Source organism: Columba livia, chromosome 3 (genome assembly GCF_036013475.1).
Source record: "Columba livia isolate bColLiv1 breed racing homer chromosome 3, bColLiv1.pat.W.v2, whole genome shotgun sequence".
In the NCBI taxonomy this organism is placed as follows: domain Eukaryota; kingdom Metazoa; phylum Chordata; class Aves; order Columbiformes; family Columbidae; genus Columba; species Columba livia.
This window is the reverse complement of record NC_088604.1, coordinates 95,887,383-95,908,862: the sequence shown is the minus strand read 5'-3', so window position 1 is coordinate 95,908,862 and position 21,480 is coordinate 95,887,383. Positions and strand designations below refer to the sequence as shown.

The 21,480-nt window shown below is 41.2% G+C and overlaps 1 protein-coding gene and 1 long non-coding RNA gene across 5 annotated transcripts in view; one reads left to right on the top strand and one right to left on the bottom strand.

Moving 5' to 3' along the window:
• Positions 1-10,293: 10,293 nt before the first annotated feature.
• LOC135579122 (uncharacterized) lies at positions 10,294-13,362 on the bottom strand. The gene is made up of 3 exons (XR_010471602.1): positions 13,223-13,362; positions 12,105-12,226; positions 10,294-10,508 (listed from the first exon to the last, which is right to left on the bottom strand). It is a non-coding gene; the product is annotated as an uncharacterized LOC135579122 (long non-coding RNA).
• A 189-nt stretch (positions 13,363-13,551) lies between these two features.
• Positions 13,552-21,480, top strand: part of UBR2 (ubiquitin protein ligase E3 component n-recognin 2) — a 57,639-nt gene continuing 49,710 nt past the window's right edge. For 2 of the 4 annotated variants that reach the window (XR_010471601.1, XM_065058338.1), the window contains exons 1-3: positions 13,552-13,715; positions 18,022-18,281; positions 21,254-21,332. Coding sequence is in view for 3 of the 4 variants with exons in the window: in XM_065058338.1 (XP_064914410.1) it covers positions 13,638-13,715; positions 18,022-18,281; positions 21,254-21,332 (417 nt within the window). In the remaining variant the exon portion in view is untranslated. The remainder of the gene's footprint in view (positions 13,716-18,021; positions 18,282-21,253; positions 21,333-21,480) is intronic. The other 2 variants (XM_065058335.1, XM_065058336.1) reach the window with 1 other exon arrangement.

Below are 21,480 nucleotides of genomic sequence, written 5' to 3'. Positions count from 1 at the left end.
TTGTAATTCCCGTTATAAGATGCTCACTTAAAGTTTATTTTCCAGAAAAAAATAAAAGTCGATATGGAGATTTAAATAAATGGCAAATGTGCTCTGTGCTACCAGTTGTTCGGGTGTAATTACTGATCAGCTCATGGTTAAATGTTTGAACTTGATTTTTTACTTCAATTTGGCAGTTTTCCAGCATGACATTGCTGGTTCTTTCCCTGCTAAATTAGTTCAGTATCATCTGAATCCCTTGGATTTAGTCAGTTATTTACATTTGTCTCCTTGCTGTTAGATAAGTAAGAAGCATAGGAGCCTTGCAGGAGTGACACTAGTAGGGTAAGAATAGTTTTAAAAGCTGTATGTGCATTTTCTGTCATCACATTCCCCGTGCACCACAAGTGAGGTAGCCACAGAATCTCATGTACCTTAACACCAGAAAAATAAAGGACAGCGGGTGATGGGCTTGCTCAGACATCAGCAAGTGCATCCTTCCAGATATGCGCTCAAGAAACTCTCTCTCTGCTTTGATTGAAGATAATGTTTGCAACTCCTCTCTCGCCTTGGTGCTTCATGTATGTTGTTTCTCCCTCTTACCTCCTCTCCCCAGGAAGCTCAGGGCATTGAGAGCTTCCAGAATAAAACAGCGTGTGCTCCTTGGTGTCGCTTCTTACTGCATCCATTGCAAGTTAGGAAAAATGGGCAAGGTTGAAATGGAGAAGAATAATTTTTAGTAGAAATGCACCAGGACCTCAGTTACTGTGAAATAACGTGTGTTTCCCTTTGGCTGCTGCCAGGTAAGGCTTGAGCCTGTGTCAGAATAGCAGCATCCCAGCCTTGCTGGTCCAAGTTGCCTCTTCCCCAGTGAAGCGTCTGCTCTGATCACAGATGAGAGGTGAAGTCATGGATTTGCTGATTGCACAGCGTAAGGAATGGTGCAGAAAATGCGCCGAGGGGAGCAGAGTATGAAAGCACGCTGCTCTCGCTCAGGCTGCTGGTGAAAGCCCTGCCTGCTGGGTCTCTTCCCATGATGGCTGAAACCAAAGCAAATAGTGCTGGCTGAGGTCCTGCTGTCCCCTCCACAAGTCACTGCCTCTGGCTGTGTGGTTTTGCATCGTTGGCACCCAACTCTGACACTCGCCGCTCCAGATCACCTCCCAGCACCGGCAGAAACCCTGTGTGAATCTTCCCCCAAGCTGTTCCACCAAGTCAGCCAGGTGAGTAGCAGAAAAGGAGGCGGAGTTGTGTGCCCAAAAGCGGGATTTGCAACTGCACCAGTTTAAATTACCTTTAATTGTTACGAAGCCACGGCTGCTATCTCATCTAGCAGATAAGATGCTCTTTAAGAGGGTTGATCTAAGCAGTGGACCTAAAAAAAAAAAAAGGAAAAGTGAACCTTCATGGCTGTTTGCACCACAGTCAGCTCTGGAACTCCACAAATGCTGGTTTCCTCTCAACTTGAACCTTGGTAACTTTTTAAGAGCTTAGAGTTGCCTGTGTGTGAGTTGGTGACTGAGTTGCTCCTCCAGCACAGCCTGCGGGAGCTGCTGAGCCCCCGGGACTCGGGGCTGGTGTGGATGGAGCCGGGGGCTGTGGGATGGGGGCTCCCAGCAGCTCTCAGCAGGACCCGTTCTCGACCTTCCTGCGGCTCCCTGCACTTGTGCACGCAGGAGATACGCCGCTGCTTCCCAGGGATGCTCTGAAACAGATTAAAGCCTTCAAAGTGCTTGGGAATGTTTTGGTAAAGAAATTAGAGACAGGCAAGTTAGATATAGTGACAAATTGAGAGTTTTTTTCAATGACTTTATTACTGATTTGCAAGCGTGTGCAAGCCCTAGAGAGGAAAATGAGCTGCAGACATGGGGAGTTTTAAAGGGGACATTCTCACTTTGTTTGGTTTGTATAAATTCCTGATTCTCTTGGAAGAGTCACTTACATTGTCAGGACTAACCTGTGGGCATGTACCTGTGCACACAAGAGATACAGTGACATGGACCGTTCTTGCGAGATCGTGTCCTAGTGAGCAACGTTCCAGTTTTTGAGGCTTTTTCACACACTGGAGAAGAAGAAATGTTTTGTTTTATAAAGTACACTGACATGTGTATTTATAAATTTACAAATTTGTATAATGTATACATATTATATAAATTACATTGCATATGTTCTTAAGTTATGAATGCATAAATATACAAAATTCATGTATCTTTATAAAATTAACATAAATAAAAATCTCATCATTTTATTATTTTAATAATTTCCAGATTTCTAAGTTGATTGTGTGGTTTGAGCTATTCTAAACTTTAAAACCATTGACTGTGCTATAGCTTTTTGTATAAGTAGATCTGAAACAGTCTTGCTATCAGGGGCCAGTAATACTGTTCCCACTTTACAGATGGGTAAACTGCGGAACAGAAGTGGTCCAACTTCATCCAGGAAAGTAGCTGCAGAGGTAAAGTGTGAAGTCAAGTCTACTATGTTTTGCACTTTGTTATGTCTTAAAGACAGGCCCATATTTTTCAATTAAGTCTCACGCCCAACTCAAAATGTTTGGAGCTTTGACTGACATGCAAGAAGTAGTTTTATCCTCGTGGCTTTGTGTGGATTCCTGGTGGTAACAGTTGAAAAGTGCTGTATGAAGAAGCGGCGAGTATGAAGATGTCCTGCTGGAAAGAAAGACAGTCCCATTTGCAGAAAAAGATTAAGCTCAATTACAGTATTCAGTGGAAACTGCATTTACAGACACTTGAAACTCAGTGAAATATTGTAACAGATTTAAGGTAGTGTCTCCTACAACTTCCATTGAGTGCCCTCACCAATCTCTGCGAATTGTTTTTTCTTGGCTTTAAAAATCAATTATGTGGTAAAACCAACATATACTAAAAGAGGCTTTAGGACAGCTTGTTACACAGAGCTGTACTATTTTCTAAGGTGCTTCCTGAATGAGAGAACTCATACTTTTGCGTACGGGAAGGAAAAATGAAGCATTGTATGCAAAAATTTTCTCAAGATAAAAGGCAAACAGTTTTGGAAATGATGTGTGATGAGAGTAGAAGGAAGCCTGGCATCTTAACTTCAAGTTGCAGTTAATCTAACTAATTTTCTGTAACAGAGGATAATATCTAAATACAGATATGATTAAGTCAGTGTGGTTCCCTACCACGATGTGCAACACATCCAAGTCCACACTGATAGCTAAAATCAAGATTAAAGTTTTCCAGTGTATATAGTGAATTTCAGTGCAATGGCAGCAATGTCATTTTTTTTCAGGATTTTGTCTGTCAGAAATGGATACAATACTGGCAATAGCACAGCGTGTATTATGGGAAGTTGCTCAGACAGCCATCTCTGATCAGAACTATCCCAGTCACCCTACCAGCAGTTTCTCAGTTTTCTATTTGATATTCCTCAGCACAGAAGCATATTATTTTTTGATTTTATGCAGAGTTAAATGTACTCTGTGTAGGGTTTGTTAAAGGAGTTTAAAAGAAAACAACCATTCACATCTTCTGCTCTGAACTTGCCCATTCAGGACCATAACCTGAATTTTTATACAAGTCTGCTGTAGTCATATATACCAGTCACTTCTAGGCCTCATTGTATCTTATATTTGTTTCTTATCTATGTGATGGTGGGCAGATATGCATTTAGACTGTAAGGATACAGCTGCATGATTTAAAAAATACTATTAACTAGCATGGCTAGACTCGTATCTCCTATATATACATATACAATATATTCTGTTTATAGTGATATAAGGCACTTTACATCATCAAATTGAAATAAACTGTAACATATTTTATAGTGATGGAAATGCGCTTACAGTAGAGGACAAGTACATTTACATTTCTGTGTCAGTGTTTTTGTTTGGTGGCCCCAACACACTTGAGGAGGTGAGAGCTGCACTGAAAAACAGAAAGCAGAAAATCTCATGGAGTTACTGTATAGCTGTAGAGGGACAGGGAACTGCAAGGGACCCCTGTAAAGCAGGTTAACAAAATTAATAGTAGAGGAAAAACAATTTACTCTATAGCTGTGACAATTCTGCCAGCAGCAGCTGAAGGGTGGCAGATGACAAGTAAATCCAGGGATACTCAAGTATGTGAGGGTTTTTGTATAGTATGGTGGGGTTTTTATAGTATGTTTTCTGATGGACAAATTTTGCTTCTAGAGATGAAGAAACTGCCTCAATCCCATTCAAATGGCTCGTGAGTCTCCAAACAAATAATAAAGCTGGGAAATTAAACAGAGGATCCCCCAGACAATCTCCATGTAGAGCTCCAGATACAACCTTAGGTCTCTGAGACTAAAGGTCTCAGGATTTGGGATCTGTTCTGTTGAGAAGAGAGCTAATGGTACAAACTGGGAATGAAATTGTTTTCAAAGGGAAAAAAAAGATACTCTTCTGGGTCACAAAAGTGTGGAATTTTCTGTAAAGGTCACCAAAGTTTTCTTCTAGCCATGTGTAGTTCCAACTTGTCTTCCATATCTGAGAGCTCCCTGGGAACCCACCAGTGGTGACTGGGTAAGATGAGGACCAGGAGGCTCATCTCTTAGTCTGCGGTACCCATAGCATTGCCATCTTGCTAGAAAAGCTTGAAGAAATATGGCCAGTCACATCTAGGTAGGGAGAAGCAGTTTCTCAAATCAACATTTTATTTAGTTGATGTGTTGGCCTGCAGAATCCATTTCACTTTATTCAGAAATCATAACAATGACAAGGCATATATTTGTGCTTCTCTGGGTATACGTTTTACAGTGTATATGTCCTCTTATCATGCAAACGTCTCCTCTGACCCCCCTTGGGAGGACAGGTACAGCTTCATGGCTTTTTGATTTGAGTCTCTCGCCAATTGACTAATCTAGCCGCTAGTGATAGCTGAAGATTGAGACACCGATAATTCCTCTGTGCCCCAGAGAGAGGCAAAGGAGCTAATTATACATTGACTGTATATCAGTTGAGGAAATCCCCAGATGGGGGTTGTGGGTGTATTTCACTTTCTTTGCCATCCGCTGGGAACAAAGGAGGACCAAAAAATAAATTCAGCCTTAATTATTCATACTGAACCTGTGGCCTTCTTCAAATATGCTCAACCCAGGGAGCAAACCCAGGGTTGAGTGAGGCTTCTTCCAGACTTGTTTGAAGACTGCCCCATTAGAGGCTGTTCTCTCTTAAGTGTCTGCTGAAAACCTCTGCAGTCATGTTTAAGGGTCAGGCCTGCGTGGAGGTTCTTCCTGAGCAGCGTGCCAGTGTTTTTCCCTTCCTATTCCAGGGCTGTCTGAAGATCTTGGACCTGTTCCACACTTGAACTCCAAGCATCTCTGTTGTATATCTCACCTTGCAATGTGATCGGCTGGAAACTTTTACTGTCTGGCTTTTTGTAAGGCTTGTTTCACAATCTGGGTAACGTAGATTTCTCTGCTTCCCATTTCCACTTCTGTAATGCTTAGTATATTCAATTGTATGTCTGCTTTGGTGTTCATTTCTGCAGCTCCTGCCTACGTTTCATGCAGTTCTTCATCTTATCTGCAATTGTTATCTGCAATCTCAATCAGCTCATCTCTTTTTATTAGTAACAGATCCAGTGGATTCATATGTTTGCATATGCTCTAGGATGGTAATGTCTTGCCTTGCCAGCAGACAAAGATTTTAAGGTTGTGATAACCTATATACTTGTCTGAGGGATGTGAAAATAATGTTATGAATGTTGTTTATGAAAACTGGGGTTTGCACAGCTTCAGTAGTTTTCACATACTGTAGTTGGCTGCCCTCAAAGAAGAGACAAGCAGAACTGACTGCACTGCAAGCCTGTAGTTGACATTTGATCATAACTAATTGAACATGAAATCCTTAGCATTTTCCCTCAGTTACCTCCATGTAGATACCAGTGTGAAGACAGTTTTCTTTAAATTATCCTACATTTCCTTTGCTCTGTTTTCACCTCTGATTATACCAGGTTTCTTTTACTCACCTTTCATAATGCATAAATATTATTCTTTAGGAAATCAGTGAGATATTTGTAATTAATTTTTTGTCTTAAATTTTGTTTCCAGTACGAAACGATCCAGTTACATCTCAACTTGCGTGCTGTAACCCTGGCTTTCCACTTCTCTCTACTGCCAACAAAGCAAGTTTATTTTCCAATAACTTAAAGTACCTCCTTTTAGCCTTAACTCTCTTACAGATGCTTCCCTCCTACTTCCTTGTTCATTGAAGTCTCAGCTTCTGAGGATGCTCTGCCTAGGACTGTGCCTGTCTCCTTCTGTGCCGTTTTCTGCTCTGAGATGGAAGGTGACAGGTAGCTGCTTCTGTCCCCCACCGTTCCTGAACATCGCAATAGAAGGATGCCAGCTTCCCTAAAAGGGGCTCTTGGCTCTGCTTGTAACCAGTTTTCAAGTGAGTGTTTTGAAAACTAGTTAGGCAGTTTTCCCAGTGTAGACAGGCTCATAGAAGGACCATTAATTACTCAGCGCAGGCTTAACCGTGGGCAGAAAAAAGGGGGCTTTTGTGCAATTGTCAAACCTTCCCCATTATTTGTACATGTTGGTTTTGTATTTAATAGGATTACATGACTTCTTTGCTCTATATGCCAAAATGGATGGTTCCTTTTAGTAATAAAACAAAGCCAATAACCTGAAAGGAACCATGGCTCAAAAGCACAAACTTGACCTTTGATTGACCTTGACATTTACAGACTAAAAAGAACTTTTCTTTTAACAGACAGAAGAAGTCAGGGAGCCTGCAAGAACCAGGAGAAAATGGTTTTGTTGCTTTCTGATTACATTGTTTAAACCAACATACTACATGGTTTACAATACTTCATTACAATGTATTAGGGCCTGGAGGTGATTTAATGTCTGTTTATAACTGAGACTAATCTTGAAATAAACAAATGAATGTTTGGAAAATGGATGAAGCTGTTCTGCTGGAGACAGCATTAAATGCATCTCTCAAAAGTAAATCATGGCTGTACGGCACTTAAATGCTTTTTATTTCTACCTTCAGTTGTATTTCAGTAGTTTTATCTAACAAAATTAATCATGGTGCAGTAAAATAATTCTAATTGGTTAGAACTTTCTAGCAGCCGTGCATTCTATAACAAACTCACAATTTAAAAACTGTTTAGCCCTTTAAAATTGGGGAAAAAGATAAACTAGAAAATGCTGTAGCCTTACACTAGGCACCATGGTGATCTAAATTAAATCTGTTACAACCTGTTCTAATTTAAAATTGCTCCGTTGTGCGAAGGGGAAAAGAAGAAGAGTTAGTTCACTTGTTCAAAGCATTTTCATATTCCAAGATAAATCTTTCATCCACTCTGCCTTTGCTTGTGGGCTCTATGTCCCCAATTCCTCTGTGTAACTGCACATAAACGTGGTTTCACATGGAGCCAAGAACTCTTCCTCCAGTGGCTCTGCATCAGTTCTTGTCTCCATCAGCCGAGAACAAGCAACATCGCTGAGCGTCACCATCGTGGTGTCCAGCTGTGCATGACACCTAGAAGCTCCTCTGTGGTGCTGCTGCTCGGGGCCTTGCCAGAGGAGGTTGCTCTGGTTTCTTCTGCCGCAGGATGACCGTGGCTGCGCTTGTCCTGCCCCCACCCCTGCGGGCAGCTCCTCAGCCGCTCCTGCTTCACTCCCTCTCCTGCCACCCAAGGCCTTGTCCATGGCCCCCAAGCATCTCACAGCACATTTCTCATCTTCTAACACATGGCCCGTCCCAAAAATATCTGGAATTTTCCGAAGAACCAGTCACTAAGCAGTTAAAGCCTGATTTGCTAGAAAAAACCCTCTGAAATCGGATGGCTCCTCCAGTTCCACCGCCCACACCCTTCCGGTTGCAGACTGGAGCGAGTGGGAGCAGGGGAGGGTTGGAGTGGCAGCAGCAGGAGAGGACTTCTGCACTGCCATGCCTGGGCAGCCCATTGCCACCTAGTGATGCAAACGTGGAAAAACAAGATTTTCCCTTCTGTTCGAGACTCCTGCAGGGCAGCTGCCAAAGTTGTCATGACTTGGAAGGTCCTCTTGCTTTGTAGCTGTGCTCTTTAACGTACCTACTTCACCATGTCCTCCACCTCCTAGAACAGATTTAGGTCTCTTAACTTTGACAATGGGCTTTCTTGTGCTGCAGTTGATGCTAAATATGGTGACTGCTCTTTCTTAGTGCAGGGGTTTTAAAAGTCTGGTCCTCTGGCAACATAGCATACACAATTACACTTAATCTGGGTGGCTACCTGTCTGTACACCCTCCTTCCCACCTCTTTGCCACACAAACACGAGTGGCAGACGTCTCAAGGATAGTTTTGCTCAAGCTTGAAAAACACTCAACCACACAAAAGAAAGGCCTGCTAAGGGAAGGTTGCAACATAAGCCTCTGTGTTTGTCGGCCTCACTGGATAAGCGGGGGGGAAGGGTGTCAGCTACAGCAAAAATTTCAAGTGGTGCTTGCACCCTCCTGGGTGTCAAAGCTGACCACCCATGCACCACAAATGGAGGATTTCTTAGTACCAGCTCACAGAACTTTTCACATTAACTGCTATGTCTAAATATACACTAGCAGTGTTCTGAACTTACGGTCAAAACAAATGAGATCAGGCACTTTTCTGTGTGCATTTTTTTCTTTTGCTCCCATGTTAATTTTTTCCCCCTGTACAACTCAGTACTGGCTATTATCTTAGCTCCCATTAAATTTCTTTGAGAGGTTGGCATTTTAACTTACCAGCTTGAGCTCTAGACTGTTGACACATTACACAGCAGAAAGCAGCAAAAATATCATGGATGGAGTTTGCACTGTATTTTTTCTAAGATGCTGCGTGATGAGAATAAATCACATTGTCACCCTGACATGATCCATTAATGAAGATGCACGCCCTCTTGCCCTGCCCTCTTCCTGGATGTTAAGTGAGAACCCTTCCTCTGTCTTTTTTTCTTCGTTTCCACTGTGGAAGATGCTTTCTAATTCTGCACATCGGTTTGCTTAGCAATATTGCTGTTGCCTAATGCAATAACAATCAGTTACGTAACTGCCTTTGCTAGATACGCAGAGAGCACTCACCAGACGAGAAGATGGCCACAGTATCTTTATGCTTTCCATTATGTCTCCTATGTTCACTGTTATTATGCAATATGCTCTGCTTTTACTGTCTTTTAAAAATAGTTTTTCTTGATATCATGTTTAGAATATTATACACCTATAATCTAAGATAATGCAAAGACAAAGCAGGAAAAAAAAAAAGCTTATTCTGATTTATTGCTGAACAGGCTGATATTACAGCATTAGTGCCTCCAAGGAACAAAGAATCGCCTACAGTTTGTCAGATAGTATTTTTAATACTCTAATTTAGAACCAAATTCATAAAATAACCTGTGTTTGCAGATTACCGTGTGCTCTATTGTTCTGAATAATGTCATGCTTGGTGAACTATGTCTTATCAATCCACCGAGTACTGGGTGTCATTGTTCGCCTCATTCACAATTCATCTTTTAATTAACATTATCACAGGCAAAATTCTATTCTGGTCAGCATAATTTGTCACTGGAATTGACAGTACAGATATAAAAGAATTACCATTTGAATTTATCTGAAGACGATGTAGGAGATGGTGACTACAAACCTATCTCACCCAGCACTGAAGAGGAAGGGAGGGAAATGATGTAAATGATAATGACTTTAAAAATAATATTTACAATGTAAAAATCACTACTTTGGTCATGCAGTATCTGCCAAGCAAACTGTTTTATCAAAATTACTGTTATTGAAAATGTAAACCTGAATCCTACACTTAGACACGTGCTTTATTTGGTGGAAAGGGTTGCTGACTTAGGGAAGATTAAAGGGATACAAATGTCTTTGCACAGTGATGATCTTAGATATAGGTACCTAATATCAACTTAATGCAGCAAAATGCTGATCATTTGCTTTAACAGTTAAACTTTGAAATTAAGTTACAACTGCAGCATTGTTTTAGAGAGCAGACAGGGGAAATAAATGCTTTTAAAATGTTTTTTAACTGTACCAGGAGATAAATGTTTCACAGAGAATAGAAACATTTCTGAATCCTTCTCACGAGACTTGACTTTCATAATGATTGCCAGGAAACTCCATCAATGTGGGGAAAGTTAAATAGCATTTTATTTTTCTATAAAGAAGACACCTATCCCTGCAGTCTAGATATGCAATATTTTTCTATTTACATTCAAATTGATACAGTGATATTAAATTGACTGCATTTAAGGTACAATGAACACACCAGCGAACCAGCCACTTAAAAATTCCCTCCAACATGCCCTTACCTTATGATTTCATCCATTCCTACTCACAAATGCAACAGACTCTGAAGATGATCATTCAAGCAATACTCAGCCAAGATGACAATCATTTCTGTGAGCAGACCACCTCTTTGGAGCATGCTCTACAGGAGGCCCGTTATCTGTCAAAATAGCTGGGCTTCAGCTTGGCGACTTCTGTTGGACTTGCATCAAGATGCAGTCTCCTAGTGTGGAAGATCTTGTTCTGTTAGTAGCTTCTAAAATGGTTTTGAGAAAGGAACAATCAGTCTCCACTGTCATGATTAATATTTGCTCAGTTATGCCTATTTACATTGTGTTTTTAATGGATGCTGTATTTGTTAAAAATACTGGAACCCAATTGAGTTAATTTGCTCCCAGTCAAAATACCATTTACGTTTTGGTTTTTTTAATTTTTTTTTAATGGCAGAAGCAAGCAGTGCTTAAACAGACAGTTCAAGAGTTGAAGGAGATACAGGTGATATCTGCACCTTTCATAACCGTAGTCTGTAGCATTCTGTGGGCTATCTTGTGTGTCAAAAGCAAGGTGAGACCCAGAAACATATCAGCTAGAGTGAAGAAATGTATTAACCCTGTTAAAACATTAAATTCCCTAGATATCTTTTCTTCAATTTCTATCTGGTAATAGACCTGGGAAGAGTTAGGCTTTATGGCAGAAAAGGAAGACAGTCTCCTCAATCTTAATTATTGGTCCTGAATTTGAATAATATATTTGATTATGAAGCTAATGGCACAGGCTAAAAATTATGGAAAATTCTACCCAAAGTTCTATAAAATGATACCTGAGCAGTTGTTATGCTCATACGGAAATAATGGCTTTGCAGTCTAATTTCTGTTTGGGTCACCCATCTTCCTAGGTAAAATAAGATGGTTTTCATATTATTAAACCCCATGATTTTTCTAACATTTTCTACACGAAGCCCAGAAGAGAGACGGTTAAATCATACAGCTTTCTTTCACCCTCTGCCTTTTTCCAAAGAAGCGTTATGTTCTGTATTCCTCAGGCATCAACAGTGCATGAATGAGAAGCAGCGTGGGTTTTACAGATCTTCTAAGGAATATATAATTATTTTCTATTCAAATAGTGGCAAGTGATATAAAAATAAACACAGTCAAAAGATGTACCCTGCATATAGTAAGGGTACAATCAGGCAAAGAAAAATTAATCTTATTCTTAAATATTAGGAGGTGAAACTAATATTCTGAAGTTCATCCTTTCATGATTCCCTCGTAGTACTGGCTAAACCCATCTTTCTCAGTTCTTGCAATCCATCTTTCCAGACGTGTATGTTCCGTTACTATCAAAATTCCCCAGAACTCCCAAATACAGTATGTAAGTAAACATGATGATTTATAAACCCTTGAGGTTTCAGAAACCAATGCTTATATAGTATGACTAATATGTGAGTGTGCACTGCTGCCCCCTGATGCAGAGAATGTTCAATCTCTTCGAGAGTAGCCAGGCAATGGCACGCAGCCCACCTTCTTTCTTATATATGGCCATAGATGTACTTACTACTGCTTGCACAGATATATCTCTCCCTAGGGTAACTCAATACTTAAATTATTAGTTGAGGGGAGAATGAGGAGAAGGAAGAAGAAAGAAATGAGACAAAAAAAGGGAGAAACCAACTGTGCATACCCACTGTGAGAATGTTTAAAAATTGTTAAGGAATATAAGCTATGAACTGGAACTCACTTTCAAAGCACAGTTTTGTTGTAAGTTAGTACTGTTTGGCAAAGGTAACACTTATGGCCACCTTCAGCTAGTACTTCAGGTAATTATAACTCAGTTTGTCTTTTCTGCCTCCTACCTGTTTTTTCACCTCCTGTGCACTGTCTAAATTTGGGAGTATAAACTGTGCAGAGCAGAGACTTCCTCAGCAGGATTTGCTGGTACAGGTTCCCGCAGGGTGGGTCCTTATCTCCGTGAAGGCTGACAGAACTGGAAATAATATTTAGTTTGCACGTTATGCTTAGGCCCACACAGAAGTTTGCAGCCAGCAGTGGCAGGTGTGGCATCTCAGGTGAAGTTCTCAGCATGGCTCACCCAGTCGCTCAGGTGCCATGGGGCTGTACACACAAAGTTAAAGACGCGTCTGCTGGGTTTTTGGCCCGGCTGTAATTAACATGCTGGCAAACCCATGGTTACAACAGTGGCACAACAGGTTTTCAGAGAGGCCTCATAAACAGCAAAGAGACTGCATTAACCACAGCGAAACAGAGTTACGGGACAGGATTATGGGCCCCTCAGTTCCAGAAGGACAAGGAACTACTGGAGAGAGTCCAGTGCAGGGCAACAAAGATGATGAAGGGAGTGGAGCATCTCCCTTATGAGGAAAGGCTGAGGGAGCTGGGGCTCTTTAGCCTGGAGAAGAGGAGACTGAGGGGTGACCTCGTTAATGGTTATAAATATGTAAAGGGTGAGGGTCACGAGGATGGAGCCAGGCTCTTCTTGGTGACAACCAATGATAGGACAAGGGGCAATGGGTACAAACTGGAACACAGGAGGTTCCACTTAAATATGAGAAGAAACTTCTTTGCAATGAGAGTGCCAGAGCCTGGACCAGGCTGCCCAGGGAGGTTGTGGAGTCTCCTTCCCTGGAGACATTCAAAACCCGCCTGGGCACCTTTCTGTGTAACCTCATCTGGGTGTTCCTGCTCCAGCAGGGGGATTGGACTGGGTGATCTTTCGAGGTCCCTTCCAACCCCTAACATTCTGTGATCCTGTGATACTTGCGAGTTGCACACCCGGAGCCCTGCCTGAGCAAGGCCGAGCCAGGATGCTGCAGCCTGGGCCGTGTGGGGCCCGTGTGGGAGCCCGGGGAGGCCGAGGGCTGACCTGCAGGATTTATGGTTCCTGCAATTTACTAACATTTCTCTTAAAGCCGTAGTTGCCACATTCACGTTATTTACTGATTTTTTCACTCACGAGGGGTGCCCCCGCTCCGGCCAGCGCGTCGCGTTGCAGGAGGAGAGAAGGGCAAACGACGGCGTGAAGACGGCGGTGGCGCGGGGTGCTGAGCCCCCCGCCCGCCCTCCCCGACGCCGGGCCGGGCCGGGCCGGGCCGGGCTGGGCTGGGCTGGGCCGGGCTGGGCCAGCGCCGAGTCCCGCACCGCGGCCCCGGGCAACGGGCGCCGTCTCCTTGGAGACGCGGGGGTGCGCGTGCGGACGCCAGGCGCCGCAGAAGGACTACAACTCCCAGAGCCCCCGCGGGCCGTGCCGCCCGGGCGGGGCGGGGCGGGGCGGAAGTGGGTTCCTCGGGCAGAGCGGCCGGCCGGGCCCGGTTCCGGGTGTCCCTGCCTTGGCGGCGGCGGTGGCGGCGGCGCGGGGCGGGGGAGAGAAGATGGCGGCGGACTTGGAGGCGGAGGTGCAGGCCATTGACAAGAGCCTGCTGGAGTGCTCCGCCGAGGAGATCGCAGTGGTGAGGCGGCGGGCCCGGGCCCCGGGCCGGAGGGTGCGGCGGCTCGCGAGGCCGGCGGTCGGCAGCGGCCTTGCCCGGCCGGCGGCGGGGCTGAGGGCCGGTGGCCGTTCGTGGGGCCGGGGCGAGGCTGTGCTGGCGGCGGGGGGCGAGCAGGCTTTCCGGGGGAGGTGTCGCTGCCGGGGCTGGTTCTCAGGACGCCCGGGGCTGGCAGCGGCCTCTCGCTCTGGCCTGGCCCGGCTGGTGTCGCCGGCGTCGCTGTTGCCGTGGCCGAGCCGGGGCGCAGCGAGCAGCCGGCTTTTCCTGTTGTGCTGCCCGGCGTCGAGGCTCCCCGGGCAGCCGCCTCGGTGGCCGCGATTCCCCGCCGCTCCTGGGGCTCGGGGCCACTGCTCGGCGTCTGCTCCTTCCTTTCCTGCTTCCTCGCCTTCTCCAGACAGCTGGGGAGTTCAGTTCTCCTGCCTGGTTTGCTGTCTCTTCACGTCTCCCCACCGGCAGTCATGCCTCCATGTGCGAAGCTCCCCTTACTCCTGTTCTTTTAGGTGGATGTCGGACCCCAAATATGCTTTGTAGTGTTGAAGTTTCATTAAAGTATTCTTTCTTCCACCCCAGTATTTAAGACGTAGTTCTGACAAAAGCTTGCCCTAGTTAAACTTAGGACTGTTAGAACGGGACGCTTGTAGAGGAAATAGTAGTGAAATCAGTGTAATATTTTAAATAATCTAGTTTTGTTTATGAATTTTCTCTGCTTTTATGAAGAGTAGTTGAAAGGGAAAATAAGTGGCATCTTGAGGGTAAAGTTTTTAGAGAAACTTTTGCTTCTGGCGTACGTGCCAGAATTTATAGACACTTGTGTGTTTGAGGAACTGGAGATACATATGTAAAAAATACTGGGACTTCTTATGTGTGTATCTGTGGGATAAGACCTTGGAGAGCTGTCTGTGTGTATTTCAATGAGAATTACTTTGGATGCTTTCCAAAAGAAAATAAGAGACAATGTTGTCATTCAGATTATCCTCAGATTATGCTTGTATACCCACAGTGCAGGCAGAGCTATGATTAGATGGGCAAATGTGCATAGTTAGTTATATCCTAGCTAGTTTAGCTCCAGAATTAGTTTTCCTTTCTCTCAACAGCAAAACAAATAATTCCATCAAACATTTAATAAAGTAAACCAGGCTGAGCCCAAACTACCTTGTCTGTGTGAGTAGCAGATTTTTTTGGGGATCACACCATAGATAAACTCAAGGCAGACGTGCACCAAGTGGAACACATTTAGGAATTCACTAGGGGTATAAGTGCCAGTTTAGATTTAGTCAATTCTTTCTTATTTTTATTCTCTGTCGTCACCAGCTCCGATTCTGTGGTCTATCACTGTCAAATCGACAATGTGCTGGCAACTAAATGCTGCTGGCACTGCCTGATTATATATGTAAACAACGTGCTTGGCTTTTAGCATTGTTTTTTCTGCCTCCTTTGCTGATAGCCCGGTATTAACAAAACAAATGCCAGCCCAAAGCAGTAGTTGTAGCACTTTAAGCTTCACTTTCTCATTGCAACAACTTAATGATAAACTTCCAAAGAACAACGATCAAAAGAATAAATTATCTGTAAAAGAAAATGGGCCTACATTGCAAGTATTTATTTATATAGCTAAGAAAAACATAAAGTTTACCTTTCAGCTTTTGAAACACCAAACTGAGTTGTTTTATTGCTTATTTGTGTTATATGTTTTCTTTTCCTGGTATCTCTTGCTTAGATGTGGATTTAATAGAAAACCCGATGGACCATTAGGTATTTCCTTACATAAAAATGTTATTTGGTCAGTGCTTTTTGGGTGTTTGGTGTGGCGTTTTGTTTTGTTTTTTTTAGGGCAGTCAAAAATTGCTGTAGGAGAGTAGGTTTGACGGGGGGAGGAAGCGAAGAGGAATACAAATCATTTTTTTTAATGAAAAGCTCTCTTGAGAGAGTAGAACATTATGTTTTCTTACATGTGACTTTAGGTTAGAAGGCATACAAATGCTAATTGAAAACTTCCCTAAATACAAAATGCTTTTATTAAACAACAAATACCAAAGTTTTGAGTAGCTTTGCTGGAGTTCAGTGCCTCCCAGGTAGCGATTTAGAAAGGCAGTGCAATATATGTATGCATATGTAAATATTTCTAATAGCAGTTTTACATGTGCAACAGTACTTTGAGTTGCCTTCCTTGTAGCTCTTAGAGTAACATCAGTTTCCTTGTCCTGAAAGCCCACATTTCCTTCTGATATTCCTTTAGTTGGGATCTGATTTTCAAAACTGTGTGCACATTTGTGTGTAGAGAACTGGCTCCACAACGACCTTTAAGTGTGATGACACTCAACTGCCACACCCAGCTTTCAGGCAACTAGTCCCAGGATTTTTGGGATGAGAAAGCAGTTTACTCGAGGAACAAGAATTTTCCTGGCTAGGTATTTGTCTGAGCTTGTAGTGCAGGTAATATGCATGGTGTGTTTTCTAGCTAGAAATTAGTAATGAATTAAAAGGTCAAAATTAAAGGTATTTTGCTGAGAAAAATGCAGATGTAATAACTAATACATAACCTAGAAAAGAATCTAAAAATTATGTTATTAAATACAAAACATGGAAGAGACTAAGTCAGCTTCAATGTGATTTGGTCAGTTCCTGGCGTTAGTAGATATTCGGCACAAATGATGAAAGGAGAGGAAAAGATTAATGGGGTAGGAAAGAAAACAAACCAAATTATTAGTTATGCAAACTTTACCTTCCCCCCCTCCCCCCCGTTTTTGTGCAGTATTCTCTGAATCCTGGTGGGAATGGTGAGATTATCTGTAAAAGTATAGATTGTTGGGTACAGCTTTTTGGCAACCTTTTCCCATGGGCTTCCTTGAAAAAATTTTGGCTTTGACCATTAAAGCTATATCAATCAATACAGAAAGATTTAGTAGATTGATTATGAATTTAGGAAGTCAAATTTAGGGAAAGAGATGTGAGGAAAGCATGTTATTCTACTAAGAGCTGTACTGACAAATAAGTGTTTTTTATATGAAGTTCTACTTTAGAAACCATAGTCTAGTAAATGAAAATACTACAATGTATTTTTAAAAAAGTAAGAAGTGCAGCCATTCTTAGCTGGCACAAATGCTCTGCTGACTCTGTATGTCTGTATCCTGAAGAACTTACTACAACTGTGTTGTCTTAAACATAAGTTCTTTAGAGTGAGTCATAAATAATTCAGAGTAAATCAAGCTGTAACATTTGATTACCAAACCCATTTATTTTGGTATAATTAATTCTTTATTTTCATGTACAGTTTTATGTTGATTGTGAATTCTTTTTCTGAAGTTGCCAGGGGGTATCTGGTTGTCATATTTACAATGAGAAATGGCATACTAAGGCCGTTTATGTAACACAGGGTTTAATCAGTGCACACTTGCAGTATGTGCTTCCTCTCATTTGTTTATTATAAAAACCTTGCATTATTAATTTATAATTTAAACCTTTATACAATTGTAATCGACAAGGCAGAAGTAAAGCATATGTTGTCCTACAGGATTTTTTTTTACTCTGTGTGTGTATACAAGGGAAAAAAACCCTAGAAAAAGCTGTGAGTTTTTCAGTGGCTTATAGCAGGTACAGGAGCTTGATGGTTTTTAAAAACTCTGTCGACTTTGTGGGGTTTTTTTGCAGTTGATTGACTAAGAGAAATTCAGGATTTAATGTCACACTTGAAATAATAATGCAGATAAGTTATTTTGGTGGTAGGAGAAACCAAACTCCCTTCCTTTTCATAGGTAATTTGTTAAAATTTAAGGAGAGAGGGCCTGTTACCTAACGCTATGTTTGCTGTTCTCCTTGTGCTCTTTGTCTTTGCCTGTTCCTTGCCAGCTCCAGGCTGCCGCTGCTTCTCTGTGTCCCCAGCTGGCAGCAGCAGTCTGCATTCCAAAGAAGGGCAACCAGCATAGTTTGGGCCTTGTCCTAAAAGGCATTGCTAATGTTGGGATGTTTTAGTGGTTGTGCATCCTGGAGGAGAATTTTGAAGAATTTGATCATGGAAGTTTTGTGTTTGTAAAAATCATTTTGTATGTCAAAAGGATAAAATGTAGAAGCAGGGAAGCAAATTATTCCTTTCCTAATGTCTGTCTTCTGTGATTGTCTAGATTTAACACTTTGAAGGAAGCATGGCTTTCTAGTTTTGCAACACCACTTTAGATTTTTGATTTAGAAATAAAATTGTTCTCTTGATGGCTAGAATTATGTTTGGTGTTTTATTAATGAACTATTTATGTTCTCATTCTTTTTAATTTAAAAGAAATGGCTGCAAGCAAATGACCTTCAGAAAGAAGTATACCAGCATCTGGCCTATTATGTACCAAAAATTTACTGCAGGGGTCCTAACCCTGCCCCACAAAGAGAGGACATGCTGTCACAACAAGTTTTGCTGGGGCCAATGGAATGGTACCTTTGTGGTGAAGATCCTGCATTTGGTTTTCCAAAGCTTGAGCAAGCGAACAAGCCTTCCCATCTCTGTGGCCGCGTTTTTAAAGTGGGAGAGCCTACGTATTCTTGCAGGTAGTTCAACTTATCATTGTGAAGTATTTATAATTTGTGAAGTCATGGAACGTCTTTTGACAATAATTTGTTGTCCTAATGAGAAGTTAATACCATGAATGCATTTTTAAAGTAACCTTGCAGTGTTTCATGACAGGTGGGACCAGAGGAAAATTAACAACCTACAGGTTTGTAAGTGGAAAAATACTAATTAGTATAGTGTATTTTCTGTACAAAAGAAATGCAAGACTAAGAAAATGGCTGGCGTGAATTGTCAGTGTCATATAAGGGAATTAATCAGAAGTGGGCAGTTATGTGTGTGTGTAATTCAGGTGTTTAATATCAGCTGTTAGTGTTGATCCTGTGTTTTAGGCCTCTTTCCGTGACCTGTTACACCAGTATGTCACACACAGACACAAAATGATGTGAAGACAGATGTACCAGTTTTATTGTTCCTTTCTTACCTCTATCTCTAGATCTCTCTAAAAATACCATTTTACTTGAAAGAAGACAGGAAGATACTAACCTATGACAAATATTTTAAAAATCTTCAGTTTTAAGCCAGTGTATTACTAGCTGTATATCCATTGTCTTTTATTTCCTGAACTGTCTGTAGCTTAAGCTTAGTTTGTACCCTCTCTGTCGCAGATTCCTCTTGTTTTGTATGGTTTCTACCATGCTCTTGGACACTTTAACACTTGGTGTGGTGATGTGGGAGAGAATGTCTGTCTTACTTTGAAGTACTTTTTTTTTCTGGGTTTCCATTCCCTTTATTTACAAGGAGAGAATGATAATGGCATTTTACTCTTTAGTGCTCTCCTCTTCTAGAAACATCATACCTTACTGGCCTTATTCGCTGAAGTTCTGATTCAGGGTGCACTTGAGATACTTAACTCAGCAAACTGCCTCTTCTGCATTTCTCTTTCAACGATCAGTTAGAGTAGGTAGTTTTGGAAATATTTTGAGACCTGTAACACTGAGATGGATGAAATTAAACTGGTGGGTACTTTAGATCCTTTCAACCACTAAGAAAACTCCAGCTCTAGATGTTCTTAGGTTCTTCCTTCACACCTGTGAAAATGTGGCAAGATCTGAGTAGAGAATTAGAGAGTAGGAGGCTGAGGACTATCAGAAACTGTGAAAAGAATTTCCACAGTTTCTTTAGTACTTTTTCATGGAATCTTGTCCCGAAGAACTAAAAAGCCAAATCTCAGAACTGGTGTTTTAATTCAAGTCAAATTGCATTGCGGTATATAAGTAATATGTTAATGATCAAATGCTCTTTATATGGACTAATGAAAACTATAGGAGTTCTGTTAATTTCTTCTAAACACTAGCTTTTTCAAGACCAACAGCTCAATATGTGAGGTATATCTTGAGAATACTGTCAGGTATGATGGAAACAGAATAATGCAATCCATTGGTGTGGGATTTAAAGACTCAGTGAACGTACTGTTCATACTCAGGGTCTTTGTTTCAGTAGAAAAAATGATTTAAATACAGCAATATAATAATTTCAGGTTAGAAGGGATGTCTTGGAAGGCAATCTTGTCTGACTTTCTGCTCAAGTCAGGGTCAACAGTGAATACAGAATATTTTTGCTGTTGCTATTATCAAGATGGAGTCTCATCTTCTTTCGGTTAAATACTGAATATAGATGTAAAACTGTTAATGTTTCCTGTTGTGTGTTAATAAATTTCTTTGCTGATAATGAAGAATAATGAGAGTTTTATTTTCTGTATCCCACAATAGTTAAAATTATTGTTTTCTGAGTCCATGAAGGGCTCTGAAGAATCAATACCTGGTATTATAGAACTAATCTACCCAATAGTGTAGGCATCTTGTGGTTTTGAATTTTTTTTTTAATTTAAAAAATGCCATGAATGGAAATTATTCTAAAACAGAAGAGCTTTGTATAATTTTACTTTGACGATTTCACCTTTAGTGGCTCCTCTGAAGAAAACAAATGTGAAAATGGTACTTTATGCATACGTAGTAAGTTACAGTTGCCTGATTATCTTTCATGATTACCTGGTTTAATTTATTTGGTTAAATGAAATTAAGAGAATTTTCAATAGTATTTCGTAGGGTCTCTGATGTTTTCTTTTGAACTAAGTAAGGTGTTTCTTTTCTTGTTTTAATAATAACAATCACAAGAGATTCATTTTCTTGGTAGTTATTTTTACATTGCAAAAACACCTGGCTCTCTTAATCTTGAAGTGCCTTGAAGTCAGTTGCATTATATAGGTTAATCTATTTTTAGTATTTCTCAGGGACACAGTTAAATGTAATGAGTAATTGTGTCATTCATTTGTTTAGCTCTTTTTGCTAGAAATATTACTTCTGCGTAATACAGCAGTGCTTGTAGGCAGGACCTTATTATGGCCTCTGATCTCCTGGTTGAGGAAATTGCATTCTCGGACCTCTTCAGTGAGCTTGTAGGGCTAAACTCGGAAGCAGGGGTTTGGTCTGTTATATTGTGTGTATCTTTCTTTCCAGTGTTCAGTGAAAAAATGTCTTTTCTGATTGCTGGAGATTGTTGATACTTATACTCTGTACTTGAGTCCTTGTACTTGAGCTCTTGCTTGGGTTTTCACTGTTTACCTGTCTGCACTGTGTTCTGTAATTCATCTGTTTACTTGCTTATATACTTGTGTCACCTCTTGAAGGCAATGGTTATTTCGCCCAAATATACATGCTACCCAGACAATATTTTAATGCTTCTTCTGTTATGAGAACAGTTGTGTTTGGTTTTTGGGTTTTTTTGGGTGGTTTTTTTTTTTTGTCTTTTTTTCTCCTTCATTTGTTTCTTCCTTCTTGGAAGCCATCTCTTTCCTCTCTTCTGACTAATATATGCATTAGTCAGAAGGTTAATATTGGTGATATTTGAAAATTACCTGTTGTAAAATGTGTAATTAAAGGCAAAACCATTTGTGTAATTTTTTTCCACTTTCTTTTTTTTTGATTTTGCTTATTTTTCTTGCTGCTTTCAGAGACTGTGCGGTTGACCCAACTTGTGTGTTGTGCATGGAGTGCTTTCTTGGAAGTATTCATAGAGAGCACCGATACAGGGTTAGTATTGCTGCGGGAATATGTGAAGTAGTCATTAATAATTTTGTGTGTGTTACTGAACTCCTTATTTGAGGTGTAAGAATGTATACATAGTTTCAAAATGTTGAACACAAAGTTTGGGATTATGTCTGCAATAATTGTAGAGAAC